A 15,425-nucleotide genomic window follows, 5' to 3' on the forward strand; every position below is an offset into this window, starting at 1 on the left:
TCTTAATGCAGCAGCAACATACATCAGTCATTTTCCTGTGTGTAACTTTCAATGCAAACTGCCTGTCATTTGTCTGGGTAACATAAATAATCCATTGGTAAAATCTTTACATTCCAAAATGATTACAGCCAAACAAAATGCAATGTATCATTTGTAATTTCAAGTAATTGAGATAGCACTGGTTGGTGGAAATTAAGCTATGTTTTACTTCCTAGAGCAGTTACTGCATTCTAGTCATTTGAGAAGTTTTGTTATTTTTCATGTCTTTGTTAATGTTGCAGGTATTGGAATGGATACATGTGTTATTCCCTTAAGACATGGCGGACTGTCTCTGGTTCAAACAACAGATTATTTTTATCCCATTGTTGATGATCCTTACATGATGGTGAGAAACTTTTAATACATTTGTATATATCGGGTAATACTAAAAGGGTTTACAAATATTAGACAAAACGCAAGCATTTACTATCCAAACCTACTGATTCATGTATGTACATGATAGAAAATTTGTCATATGTCAGCAGAAAGTATTGAAACTTAAAACCCCCATATGTATTTAGCTCTTATACTTTAATCTTTGACTTTTACTAGCACCCTGTTGATGGTTCTGTGAACTATGAATAAATTAGGTTTTAAAAGAAAATTTCTAACCAGTGTTCCTTATAATCAAATGTACCAAGTTTAACTGTAGCTGTTAAGTACTCTGTATTGTACATATCATTTTACCTGTGGTAGCTCGACATGCTATTCTGGTCACCCATTTGAGTTTTACCCTTCATTTGATGATTAAGGATGATGATAATTAGAAAATTTGCCGCATGTTTGTTGGTCTCTTGAAGGTTGATTTTTATTTTGCACCTCCGCCCCTTGAAAATATAATTGTCTTGCCTAATTTGGTGAATTCTGAAGAGTTGCTTAAAATGATGTATGTTGTGTTCTGGGATAAATCCCTAACAATTTTTTCACAAGTATATTGTAGATCAATTATGCAGTACTGTTGCTTCCATATTTGAGATAGGCAATGTTTCTCTATTATCCACGTTGTCAGAATGGAAGCTGTGAGAATATAATAGAGGTACATAAAATAAAATGCTAAAAAAGTTGTGAAGTTAATTGTAAGAACTTTATTTTAGCAACTAAAAATCACTACTGTACTCAAAAATCCAATCTGATAGCAATGCTAAAGGAGATTCCTTAGATTTTGTTTCAATTAGAAAATGTGGCCACAGAAATCAGAAAAGGTGCAGTGGTTTGCACCTTCTCAAAGCTGATTAGGGATGGACAGTTGCATTTCAGGCCTTCTACTGAATGTCCACCCAGAGTACCTTTCGGTAGGAAGTTCAAGTATTTTGACCCAACAACAAGGACGCACAGTTATTTAAATCAAGGTAATGTGTGATCTGGAGGTGTTGTTGTTCTTGTCCTTGTAAGTGGTAGAAGTCACAGTTTTGATAAGTGCTGTTGAAGGAATCAGTATGACTAGTTGAAGCGCATTTTATAGGTGCTACATACTTCAGATACTTCATAGTTACTCAGCGTGAACGGAGCAAATATTTAAGTTGATGGATGGGTACCATCAGACAAGCCACTTTTTCCTGAATTGTGTTTGGACAGAGTATCTGGAAGGTGAATTTATTCATTAAAGCCAACCTTTTATGATAAACATAGATTTAATATTGGCCAAAAAAACTTCACTGTTCCCTTTGCCTACTTTATCTTTAAGAATCAAAATTTGTTTGCATTCCTGTTAAAGGTATATTGACTAAAATAATGTAGGTTAACAAATATGTTTATTAAGAAATGTGACAATATTGTTAGACACCTAAAATTTTTTTTGAAATTAATTTTAAGGTACTGATGAAGTAAGCTTGACAATGACATTTGTCTTTTCTGGTGTAAAATTTAACTGTGCAAAAATTACATTATGATAACTAGGAATGCGTTGGCAGTAGCTGAAAACTTTTGAGTTATTGTGGAATTTTTAAACATCAGGGTTCAAGTGAAACCACCTGTTTCTGTTCAACTTCTATGATTTTATTGAGTTGTATTACATTCAATAAATTCAATAAATTATTGATTGATTGACTCAACACATTATTAACTCCAAAGGAAGTTCCCAAAAGGCTTCTTTCAGAGTTGACTGTAGTATATGATCATACAATTTCTATTCTTTCTCATAACTGAGACTTCTGACTTCGGGATTATTACTAAAATTCTTTTCAGCACTGTTTTCCAGTAAAGCGTCTTTTTGTCACTGACAAAACTAGGAACACAATTTTGTTTTACCTGCACTTTTTTTTTTGCTTTGGTTATATAGTTCAGCATTCTACTAGCTTTGGGATTGCTGTTTTGGTTGAATATAATGTATATACCAAAGTCCTGAATTTCTCTTCAGCTATTTCAAAAGAGTTCATACTATATTTGTCCCACTTTTCTGTTGTGTATAGTGTTTTACACTTGTCCACAAATATTTTTTCATTTTGCTATTTCTGAGCTCCTTCAATTCTAAGTTCCCTCTAGTTAAGCATCTTTTGAAAAATGTATGCAGGTTTCATCTGTTTTGAATCCAAAGCATTGCAAATTTGAAGCACAGTTCCACAGTCACCCTCCCTTGACTCCGATATCTTTATTTTAAGAAACATCTATTGGCCACCTGTTTCTAATGTATATCCTAGATCCCACAAGCTTGGAACTTAATCAGTAGTCTTTCATATTGAACTTTGTTAAATATGTTTGCATAATCTAGGTGCGCTGTGGTAAGGCTCTCCATAGGTCTGTTGCTTTAGAGTAATTTAGAAAATAGTTAGGCAGAATCTCGAGCAGAATCTTATAGGGATTGGACAACATGGTCAGTGGTGAGAAATCTGGCAGAATTGCATGAGACATCCGGTGAGATCTTACTCCATTGGGGGCAAGTAGCTGCAATTCCATCAAAGTTCTGGACATCAAGATGAGCTTCCTGCTAGGCAGATGCTTTATAGGGGAAGTGTCGATGGTCAGCATGATGTGGAGATGCTGGGATTGGACTGGGGTTGACAAAGTTTAAAAATCGCCACATTCAGGTTTAGTCCAAAGGTTTATTTTGAAGTACTTGCTTTCAGAGCACTGCTCTTTCATCAGTGGGAAGGGATAAGACACAATTTATAGGAAAAGATCAGTGTCATGCAATTAAAATGATATATTGAACAAACCAAGATCGCTGTTAAGTCTTTCATCTTTACATTATTTCTATACATTAATATGTAAATTTGAGAACTTCTTTTAAGGCACGTTCACAAGATACCTTAAGGTGACATTGCAGCTCAAACATTGTATTAAAGGTATGAGTTTAGAGTCTGTCTGTATCTTAATCTTGACTCTGGCTGATTCGATTTCCAAAGTAGGAATTTATAAAATGTTGTATGGATTGACTGCCTGCAGATTGAGAGATTTTTGAGCAGAAATAGAATGTATCTGCGAACGTAAATTCACCCCATAGATTTACGTGTGTGTGTGTGTGTGTGTGTGGTGGGGGGGGGTGAATATAATGCTGAACTCATTGATCGCAAGATACCATAATGATCTCCACAGGAGACAGACACGTGATGCAACCGATAGGGTACCCTTCTTTGTCCAGCACTTCCCATGAATGGAAAAACTACACCATGTTCTTCACAGCCTGCAGCACATGATTGATGAGGATGAGCATCTTGCCAAGACCATCCCTACACCTCCATTTCTCACGTTTGAACAACTGCCAAATTTTAAACAGACCCTTATTTGCACCAAACTGGCCAGGCTTCAGGACATTATTGACCACAACATCATACAACCCTGTTAAGGCAATCCCTACAAGACGTGCCAGCGTTGACACGGATACCACCGTTACACTTGGGAAAACCGTTCACCATGTATGTGGCAGGTACTAATGTGACTTGGTCAATGTTGTCTATCTCATACACTGCAGGTAAGGATGCCCTGAGGCATGGTACATTAGTGAGACCGAGCAGATGCTACAACAGTGGATGAATGGACACTGTGTAACAATTGCCAGACATGGATGCTCCCTCCCAGTTAGGGAACGTTTCAACGGTCAGGGACATTTGAACTCTGATCTTTCAGTGACCATCCTCCAAGGCAGTCTTCGTGATATGCAACAAAGCAGAGTGGCCAAGCAGAGACTGATAGCCAGGTTCGGTACCCATGAGGATGGCCTCAACCGAGACATTGAGTTCATGTCACTCTATAGGTGACCCATTACACAATACATTGTCACACAAGTGCACACGCACACACTCTTAGATAATCACGCACTCCTGCACACCCCCTCTCGTACACACACGCTCTCTCTGACATGCACACATACCTTACACACTCATCTACCTCACAAATCCTCTTTCACACTGGTACTCCGTCTCTCACACAGGCACACTCTACCAAACACACACATGTCAACACACAGTTGGTCTCTCTCTCGCACTCCTTCCCATCCCTGCGCACATGCATATATAATTCTGTGGAGTGAATTTGTATTTGCAGATATATGCTAGTTTTGCTCAAAAACCGCAAAACCTGCAGGCAACCAATCTATATAACATTTTAAAAAATTCCTACTTTGGAAATAAAACCAGTCTGACTCAAGATTGGGATACAGACAGACTTTAACCTCACTCCCTTAATACGTTGCCTGAGCTGAAATATTACCTTTTTGTTGAAATAAATTATCTCGTGAGATAAAAGAAGTTCTTGGATTTATGTATTAATGAATCGATTCCTGCAGCCTATTTTAAAAGCTGAATGATTTAACAATAATGTAGGTTTGTTCAATATCTCATTTTAATTGCATGACACAACACATGATGTTTTGCTATAAATTGTGTCTTATGATCCTGCTCCACAAGTTACCTGATGAAGGAGCAGCACTCTGAAAGCTAGTACTACCAAATAAACCTGTTGGACTATAACTTGGTGTTGAGACTTTTAACTTTATAGGGGAAGTACAGTTTGCCTCATTAACACGAGGCTTCCTATCCTTCCACCAGTCTTGACGGAACTGGATGCTGAGAATACTCCATATTAAAGGCAGAGTGGGTAAAAAGCCCAACGGCGTGGAAAGTGGCCATTTGGTTCATTGAATCTGCATTGACGCTCTTGAAGAGCTTTCCAGCTGGACCCCACCCCGTCCCCATAACCCACATTTACTGTGGGTGTTCCACCTAACCTACACATCTCTGGACACTACAGGGCAATTTTGCGTAGCCAGTCCACCTAATCTGCACATGTTTGGGCTTTTGGAGGAAACCAGAACACCCAGAAGAAACCCACACAGACACAAGCATGTGCAAACTCCACACATACAGTCACCCCAATTGAACCTGGGCCCCTTACTCTGCAAGGCAGCAGTGCTAACCACTGACCTACCATGCTGCCCTGGCAACTCTGCCATTCTTCTCCAGACTATCATCTTGGATGTCCAATAGTACCAATTCTGGGCAAACTTCAGGGCACTGACTTGATCGTAGCTGTCAGCAGTCCTCCATCAAGTAGAGGGCGATGGCCTTTGGTCAAGGGTCCCAGCACAGTATGTCAAGGACAGACTCCACTATAGGTCCAGATGCTTGTGCAGTGCCAGTTGACCATCAGGTAGTCAGGTTCCTTTTTTCATAGGAGATGAAGGGCCAAATGTCAGACAGCCCAGCACATAGCTTGGCCTTTTCTGCTGTGTCATGCACAGTTTCTCTGAGATTGAGAAAGAATTTATTGAGGTGAAAATGGGTAGCACAGCTGTTAATGCTGGTGGGGGAAATGTGGTGAAGCCTTTGAGTAAGTGAGTAGACCTTGCAGAGGCCATTCGGGCTTATGAGGATGGGGTGTAGGGTTGCTGAGAGCAAGTGAGGGAAAATGCTTGTCAGCTACAACAAATGGTAGAATCAAGCTAATATCGGACGCCAGGTGTGCCTAAGACAGGATGGATACTTAAAGAGAAAGTGAGGACTGCAGATGCTGGAGATCAGAGCTGAAAATGTGTTGCTGGAAAAGCGCAGCAGGTCAGGCAGCATCCAAGGAGCAGGAGAATCGATGTTTCGAGCATGAGCCCTTCTTCAGGAATCAATTGATTCCTGAAGAAGGGCTCATGCTCGAAACATCGATTCTCCTGCTCCTTGGATGCTGCTTGACCAGCTGCACTTTTCCAGCAACACATTTTCAGCTCTGGATATTTAAAGAGCCAGTTTGAGAAAGCTTGCTTGGTTGTGTATTCACAAGGCCTCCCATGAAACACGACTAAATCGGCACAGCCAACAAAATAAGGTTTAGCCCTTTGATTCTGAATCTATTCTGACTCACGTTCCTTCAATTTGATTGTAATGCCTAGTTCTTTATTTTACCTAAAACTGAAGACCAGTTGATCTGTAGTAATTCATGACTTTCACTATGGGTTTCTTGTTAGCAAACTATGCGACTAACCTTTTTTATGAAGTTAATTTCCTCCTTGCATGCTGAGTGTCACAACAGACATTAATCATGTGATTATAATGTGCATTGAAAGCATCTTCTCATGACTTTATTATAAATCCAGTATAACTATTAATACAAGCACACATCTAAAATGTGTTAGCAAAATTGCATAACCTGTTTAACTTAAATAAGGTAACTTTTAATGAATGCTTAAATTGTTTAATAAATGACAAAAATAATAATCTGTGGTGGTTAATGCAGTTCCTGCTCTTCACTACTTCCTGTCCAGGAATTAGAATGAATTGTCCTTCAGTAAAGTCAGAATCATAGAATCCCTGCTGTAGAAACAGGCCCTTTGGCCCAGCAAGAACCTCCGAAGACCAACTCATCCAGACCCATTTCCCCTACCCTATTAATCTAATTTACCCTGACTAATGCACCTAATGTACACATCCCTGAACACTATGGGCAATTTAGCATGGTCAGTTCACCTAATCTGCACATCTTTTGAATTGAAACTGGAGCACCTGGAGGTAGCCCACGCAGACACGGGAAGAATGTGCAAATTTCACACAGACAGTCGCCCGAGGTTGGAATCGAACCGGGTCCCTCGCGCTGTGGGGCTGCAGTGCTAATCACTGAGCCACTGTGCTGCCATTATGATATTTGAAGATATCTGACCAGGCTTCTGAAGTCCTGTGATAGCTAAAGCATTTCTCAAGCACAAATGTTCTTGTGGGCATTATTCAGTGTCCGTGCTCTGGTGACTGGAAGTACTTGTGAACTATATCAGCAAATAGGCACCCTTTGACATGACTGGTTGTGGTAAAGATGAAAGAAAGTGATGCCAGGGAGCCAGGCACAAACATGTTTGATGTAATAATACCAAAGCTTGCCAACAAAACACAGGTTTATCAAATGTTGTCTCTTTCTACTGAGGGATGTTAGACAAGAGATGGATTTTAAGGTGAGAGGAGAAAGATTTAAAACGGACCTGAGGGACATATTTTTCAAACAGAGAATGGTTCATGTGTGGAATGAACTGCCAGAGGAAGTGGTGGATGCAGGTACAGTTGCAGCATTAAAAACATTTCAATGTGTGCATGAATGGGAAGGGTTTAGAGGCATATGGACAAAGTGCAGGCAGGTGTGAATAGTTTGGGTTGGGGAATTTGATTGGCATGGACAAGTTGGACCAAAGGGTCTGTTTCCGTGCTGTATGACTCTATAATGATATTGTGTACCAGTGGCACTTTGGACTCTCGGAAAATTTACAGTTCAGGCTGAGACGGTCATTTAGCCAAAACCAACTGCTCTTTTGCACCTTGTTGTGAGTTGCATGTTTCTTCTGTATAAAGAGCCGCAATCACTTTCCTGCTATACACAGTGTGCAGTAACCTGTGAGATATTGTCTGCAGCAGCCTGGAACGACCGCATGATTTAAAAGTTATAAGCCATTATGATCTTGGCAACTACAGACGGTGCTGTCCATGCCCTGTTTTGTGATTTTGCTGGCATTTCACAGTGCATTTGTGGTTTGCAAAGTGCAGCCTGAACACCACCTGTGAATAAAGTCTCCAATGTAGTACTGTCTCCTCTTTTTCTGTGCACTAGAACACCATTAACATAAAGCAAGTTAGTAAATTTATATCTACATGAATTTTAATTTGGATCGACATGCTCTAGATTTTACTATAATTTATAATTTTTGCTTTGTAACCTTTTTAGATAAAGTGTTTTTGTATTGGAGTTTTCCTTTTGAAGAATCGCTTAGATGGTAAATAATATGAAATCAATATTCTGATTCTTGTTTTCACTCCTCCCTTCAATTTTTACAGGGTCGAATTGCTTGTGCCAATGTTCTAAGTGATCTTTATGCCATGGGTGTTACAGAGTGTGACAATATGTTGATGTTGCTTGGAGTCAGCAATAAAATGACAGATAAGGTAAGCTACAATATTAACAAAGACAGCTAAATAATGCTCGTAGCATATTAAAGTTTCCAAAGTGTAATCTTTCTTTAAAGGCAATGGTCAATTAACCAAAGGAACAGTAGAAATGTGAAGTAAAAAGAACTAGGTGTTAAATTGTAAACAAAAGCACTGGAAGTGTATAGCATCTATAGAATAAACACATAATCAGCATTCCAATTCATACACTTAAGAGTCATAGAATGATATAACATGGAAACAGACCCTTCAGTCCAACCAGTCCATGTCAACCATATTCCCAAACTAAACTAGTCCCACCTACCTGTGCTTGGCCCATATTCCTCGAAACATGTTTTATTCATGTATTTATCCAAATGTCTGACATGTTGTAACTGTACACACATCCACCATGTCTGCTGGAAGTTCATTCACACATCAACCATGCTCTGTAAAAAGTTGCCCCAATGTCTTTTTTAAATCTTTCTCCTCTCACCTTAAAAATATGCCCCGGAGTCTTGAAATCCTCCACCCTGGGGAAAAGGCACCTGCCATTCTCCACTTACCTTTTTATTTTGAAAGAAAAATACAAGTCCAAAAGATACTTGAGACTTGGATGTGTTCTCTTTGGAAAGAAGGAGGCTAAGAGGAGATTTGATGGAGACATACAAGATGATTAGAAGATTAGATTGGGGAAACGGTGAAAGTCTTTTTCCTAGGATGATGACGTTTGCTTGTATAAGGGGGCATAACTACAAATTGAGGGGTCATAGAGTTAAGACAGATGTCAGAGACAGGTTCTTTACTCAGTGTGGTAAGGGCGTGGAATGCCCTACCTGCCAATTTAATTAACTCAGCAACATTAGGGAGATTTAAACAATCCTTGGATAAGCACATGGATGATGATGATGGGATAGTGTAGGGGGACGAGCTGAGAATAGTTTATAGGTAGGCGCAACATCGAGGGCCGAATGGCGCGTTCTGTGCTTTATTGTTCTATGTTCTGTACTACTTGCTGACTGACTTGCTGTGAGCAGTTTGGTACTCACAGCTGCTTTAATCAGTGTTTTGCTGAGTACAGTTAAAATAGTCTTCTCAGGCTCCAGGACAACATAACATTTATCTTAGAGTACAGATGGAACCAGAGTCATTGTCTCCAGGCTGTAGCTGTCAATTCACAGTGCTTGAGTACTTTGACATTAGTGCTGTCCTGGTGAGTGTTTTTTATGTAACTAGAGTCAGAGTCGCAGAGATGTACAGCATGGAAACAGACCCTTCGGTCCAACCATACATCCCAACCCAACCTAGTCCACCTGCCAGCACCTGGCACATATCCCTCCAAACCCTTCCAATTCATATACCCATCCAAATGTTTCTTAAATGCCACTTCCTCTGGTAGCTCATTCCATACACATACCACCCTCTGTGTGAAAACGTTGCCCCTTAGGTTCCTTTTTTTTAATGTATATCTTTCCCCTCTCGCCCTAAACCTATGCCGTCTAGTTCTGGACTCTGACCCCAGGGAAAAGACTTTGTCTATTTACCCTATCCATGCCCCTCATAACTTTGTAAACTTCTATAAGGGACGCTCCAGGGAGAAAACACCAGCCTGTTCAGCATCTCCCCATAGCTGAAATCGTCCAACCTGGGCAACATCCTTGTAAATCTTTTTTGAACCCTTTCAAGTTTCACAACATCTTCCTATTGGAAAGGAGACCACAATCGCACGCAGTATTCCAACAGTGACCGAATTAATGTCCTGTACAGCCGCAACAAGACGTCCCAACGCCTGTTCTCAATATTCTGACCAGTAAAAGAAAGCATACCAAACGCCGCCTTCAGTATCCTACCTACCTGCGACTTCACTTTCAAAGAGCTATGAACCTGCACTCCAAGGTCTCTTTGTTCAGCAACACTCCCTAGGACCTTACCATTAAGTGTATAAGTCCTGTTAAGATTTGCTTTCCCAAAATGCAGCATCTGACATTTATCTGAATTAAACACCATCTGCCACTTCTCAGCCCATTGGCCCATCTGGTCAAGATCCTGTTGTAATCTGAGATAACCTTCTTCACTGTCCACTGCACCTCCAATTTTGGTGTCATCCGCAAACTTAATAACTGTACCTCTTATGCTTGCATCCAAACCATTTATGTAAATGACAAAAAGTAGAGGACCCAGCACCGATCTTTGTGGCACTCCATTGGTCACAGGCCTCCAGTCTGAAAAACAATCCTCCATGACCACCCTCGGTCTTATACCTTTAAGCTAATTCTGTATCCAAATAGCTAGTTCTCCCTGCATTCTATGAGATCTAACCTTGCTAATCAGTCTCCCATGGGAACCTTGTCGAATGCCTTACTGAAGTCCATATAGACCACATTTACCGCTCTGCCCTCATCAATCCTCTTACTTCAAAAAATTCAATCAAGTTTGAGAGACATGATTGCCCATGCACAAAGCCATGTTGACTATCCCTAATCAGTCCTTGCCTTTCCAAATACATGTACATCCTGTCCCTCAGGATTTCCTCCAACAACTTGCCCACCACTGAGGTCAGGCTCACTGATCTATAGTTCCCTGGCTTGTCCTTACCAGCCTTCTTGAAACAGTGGCACCACGTTAGCTAACCTGCAGTGTTCCGGCACCTGCACCTCACCTGTGACTATCACTGATATAAATATCTCAGCGAGAGCCCCAGCAATCATTTCTCTAGCTTCCTGCAGAGTTCTAGGGTATACCTGATCAGGTCCTGGGGATTTATCCATCTTTTAACCGTTTCAAGACATCCAGCACGTCCTCCTCTGTAATATGGACATTTTGCAAGGTGTCACCATCTATTTCACTACTTTCTATATCTTTCATATCCTTTTCCACAGGAAAGTACTGATACAAAATATTCATTTTGTATCTCCCACATTTTCTGTGGCTCCACCACAAAGGCTGCCTTGCTGATCTTTGAGGGGACCTATTCTCTGCCTGATTACCCTTTTGTCCTTAATGTATTTGTAAAAACTCTTTGGATTCTCCTTTAATTCTATTTGTCAACGCTGTCTCATGTCCCCTTTTTGCCCTCCTGATTTCCCTATTAAGTATACTCCTATTGCTTTTATACTTTTCTAAGGATTCACTCGATCTATCCTGTCTATACCTGACATATGCTTCCTTCTTTTTCTTTAACCAAACCCTCAATTTCTTTAGTCATCCAGCATTCCCTCTACCTAACAGCATTTCCTTTCACCCTAACAGGAATATACTTTCTTTGGATTCTTGTTAGCTCATTTCTGAAGGCTTCCCATTTTCCAACCGTCCCTTTACCTGCGGACATCTGCCCCCAATCGGCTTTCAAAAGTTCTTGCCTAATACCATCAAAATTGGTCTTTCTCCAATTTAGAACTTCAACTTTTAGATCTGGTCTATCCTTTTCCATCACTATTTTAAATCCAATAGAGTTATGGTCGCTGGCCACTAAGTGCTCCCCAGTCACCTGCCCTGCCTTATTTCCCAAGAGTAGATCAAGTTTTACACCTACTCTAGTAGGTACATCCACATACTGAATCAGAAAATTTTCTTGTACACACTTAACAATTTCCTCTCCATCTAAACCCTTAACACTATGACAGTCCCAGTCTATGTTTGGAAAGTTAAAATCCCCTACCATAACCACCCTATTATTCTTACAGATAGCTGAGATCTCCTTACAAGTTTGTTTCTCAATTTCCCTCTGACTATTAGGGGGCCTATAATACAATCCCATTAAGGTGATCATACCTTTCTTATTTCTCAGTTCCACCCAAATAACTTCCCTGGATGTATTTGTAGGAATATCCTCCCTCAGCACAGCTGTAATGCTATCCCTCATCAAGAACACCACTCCCCCTCCTCTCTCGCCTCCCTTTCCATCCTCCCTGGAACATTAAGCTGCCAATGCTGCCCATCCCTGAGCCATGTTTCTGTAATTGATATGATATCCCAGTCTCATGTTCCTAACCATGCCCTGAGTCCATCTGCCTTCCCTGTTAGGCCCCTAGCATTGAAATAAATGCAGTTTAATTTATTAGTCCTACCTTGTCCTTGCCTTCCCTGACTCTGTTTGACTCGCTTCTGTTCTCAACTGTACCAATCTCCGATTGATCTCTTTCCTCTCTATCTCCCTGGGCGCACCCCCCACCCCCCCCAAAAATCCTCCCAAGCAGCTCTAGCAAATCCCCCTGCAAGTGTATTAGTCTCCATCTAATTTAGGTGCAATCTGTCCTTCATGTACAGGTCACTTCTACCCCAAAAGAGATTTCAATGATCCAAAAATGTGAGTCCTTCTCCCATACACCAGCTTCTCAGCCATGCATTCATCTGCTCTATCCTCCTTTTCCTGCCCTCACTAGCTCGTAGCACCGGGAGTAATCCAGATATTACTACCCTCAGACCTTCTTTTTAACTCTCTCTAATCTCCCTTCAGAATCTCATCCTTTCCCCTTCCTATGTCGTTGGCTCCAATGTGGACAATGACCTCTTGCTGGCCCCTCTTTCCCGATGAGAACATTCTGCACCCTCTCTGAGACATCCTTGATCCTGGCACCAGGGTAGCGTCGCACCATTCTGTTTTTTTTTTTGCAGCTAGCCTCAGAAACTTCTGTCTATACCTCGGACTAGAGAATCCCCGAATACAATTGATCTCTTGGAACCCGATGTACCTCATTGCATTAGAGCCAGACTCAATGCCAGAAACCTGGCTGTTCGTGATACGTTCCCCTGAGAATCCATCACCCCCTACATTATCCAATTCAGCATACCTGTTTGAAATGGGTATAGCCACAAAAGACTCCTGCACTAGCTGCCTACCTCTCTTACCTTTCCTGGAGTTAACCCAACTATGTGACTTGTGTATTTGAGATCCTCCTCCTCCATATTTTAAGTTTACTCGAGAGACATATCTCCACAACGAACCCACTCTACTCACTACTGCAGCCTTTCTGTAAGCCTCTTAAAACAATTAACTTATCTGGTTCTGTGCTGTGGACTTCACTCAACAGTTCCTCCAAGATCAGTCTGAAAAGTCAAGACTGCTGGCTAAGTTGGTAAAGCAATTTAATGATTTTGTTTTTAAAAATATAACTTAAAATGTTATAATTAGAGAGATTTTGGTCATAATCATTCTAGAAGAATATGGAATTTTGTCTAGTGTTTTAGATTTCTGGGGTGAATTTATGGTTGTATGAAAGCTCAATGAACTGACATGGGTTCTTCTTCATGACCGAGAATCTGTGGAATCCACTTTTGTTAATAGCTGAATACGTGTTGTAGGGTAAATTTGCCAGAGGTCTTGAAACAGCCATTCCTCACTGTCTCAGCCAGAACCTGAATATCTAGACCAAGGTATAATGCTTTTACGAAGAAAAACAACCACTTGAACCCTACCTTATAAAACTACATGCTGTCAATACTTGGAAGGGATTTTTTTTTGTCACTCTACTAAGAGTGCATTTCATGCTTCAAGTCAGTTCTGGTATGGAAGTTGGTATCAATAATAACTGCTCATACTAAGATTTTACTGTAGAATTTGTTTTTTTAGTCTTGGGGAACTATTAGTTTTATCTGTTGATAGTTTATCTTTTCCTGTGGTCCCTGCTGGTATTTGTCCAGCAAATATTCAGAAAAAGAATGCCGTTGCTAATTGCAGGGAGTATGGACTGCATCTACGTGCATTTTTATATTTCATGGATTGTGATAGGTCAGCATGAAAGCAGTAATAATTCAAATGTAGATTACAGTAATTAGATCAGTAGTGTAAACCATTTTCATGCTGAATTTGTTACCCTTTTACACCAGGTTTGAGCCCAGTTCCAATCTCTTCTGATCACTAGTAAAAAGGCTGCTATCTGAATTGGATTTGGGCAATTTAAGGTTAGGGTTTAATTGTTAGACACAGCCCAAAGTTGCTACTTTGCGCTCACAATAAGCAAACTCACTTAAGAGACCTATGTGGGTGCCTCGAGTGAAATATTTAACAATTCAAATTGATATGTTGGAGTATTGAGCTACTTGTCTACCTATCCTGGAACTGTGTAAACTAAATGTTTACGTAAGTGTCTATTTTGCATTGTTTTCTGAAACTTGGATATTTACTGATTTAAGGAGTTCTGACTCAGGATTGACCACTCAACAACTTAGTGCTACAAAAAACAGCCTTTTTCAAATCCTTGGAATCAGGAACTTCAAATAGAATAAACTAATGAATAAAATAGAACTAAGTTACTTTAGTTAAATAGATTGGGTTAACCGAAACGAATGCCTTCATATTGGCTCCTTCCAGGCCAAGCATCACATTTGCTTTTGAGAGGTTGGGGCTATTTCAAATGATTTGGGAAATTGGCAGCACATCTGTATTTAACCCAGTCATGTATCAGTCTCTAACGTCATAACTTAATAAACAATAAGTAGAAAACAGTTTTGATTTGGCTTTTTAAAACATTTGCTTATTATTGATAATTGATATTGGCTTTCGTACATCATTTGTAATCCAAGTAGTTTAAAATAAAAGTGAATTAATTAGGTGTGGAAAACAAAATTTATATCCTGACTTGTATAACATTTTGTAAAATTTTTAAGAGCTGGAACTGGCTTTTAAAAATGTTAAGTTAATCTTAAAGTCTAACTGTGTTTTACATACAGGAGCGGGACAAAGTAATGCCACTAATAATACAGGGTTTTAAAGATGCAGCAGATGAGGCAGGTACATCGGTAACTGGTGGACAAACGGTATTAAACCCATGGATCATTTTAGGAGGTGTGGCCACAACAGTCTGCCAACCGAATGAATTCATCATGTAAGTTTAATCCTTGGTATCTGTAACTATTCTAACACAAAAATGTTTCAGATGTATATGGGATCAAAGATTATGGATATTTTTGCCTTGTTCAAGATAAATGTTTGTGTGTTGTTTAGGGATTTTTCATTTAAAGTTTCTATTGAATATCTCTAAATTTTGAGGGATTGAATGTAAACTGAAAAGGGTTGGAACTGATAGCTGTGGAGCCACAATATAACAGTTTGTACTGCTTTGT

General features: G+C 40.0%; 1 protein-coding gene across 2 annotated transcripts in view; it reads left to right on the forward strand.

Moving 5' to 3' along the window:
* sephs1 (selenophosphate synthetase 1) overlaps window positions 1–15,425 on the forward strand; it is a 59,660-nt gene that overhangs the window by 23,699 nt on the left and 20,536 nt on the right. For both annotated transcript variants that reach the window (XM_060842618.1, XM_060842619.1), the window contains 3 exons: window positions 282–385; window positions 8,274–8,381; window positions 15,033–15,187. In XM_060842618.1, coding sequence (XP_060698601.1) covers window positions 282–385; window positions 8,274–8,381; window positions 15,033–15,187 — 367 coding nt within the window. The remainder of the gene's footprint in view (window positions 1–281; window positions 386–8,273; window positions 8,382–15,032; window positions 15,188–15,425) is intronic.

Source organism: Hemiscyllium ocellatum, chromosome 23, assembly GCF_020745735.1.
Source record: "Hemiscyllium ocellatum isolate sHemOce1 chromosome 23, sHemOce1.pat.X.cur, whole genome shotgun sequence".
Taxonomy (NCBI): domain Eukaryota; kingdom Metazoa; phylum Chordata; class Chondrichthyes; order Orectolobiformes; family Hemiscylliidae; genus Hemiscyllium; species Hemiscyllium ocellatum.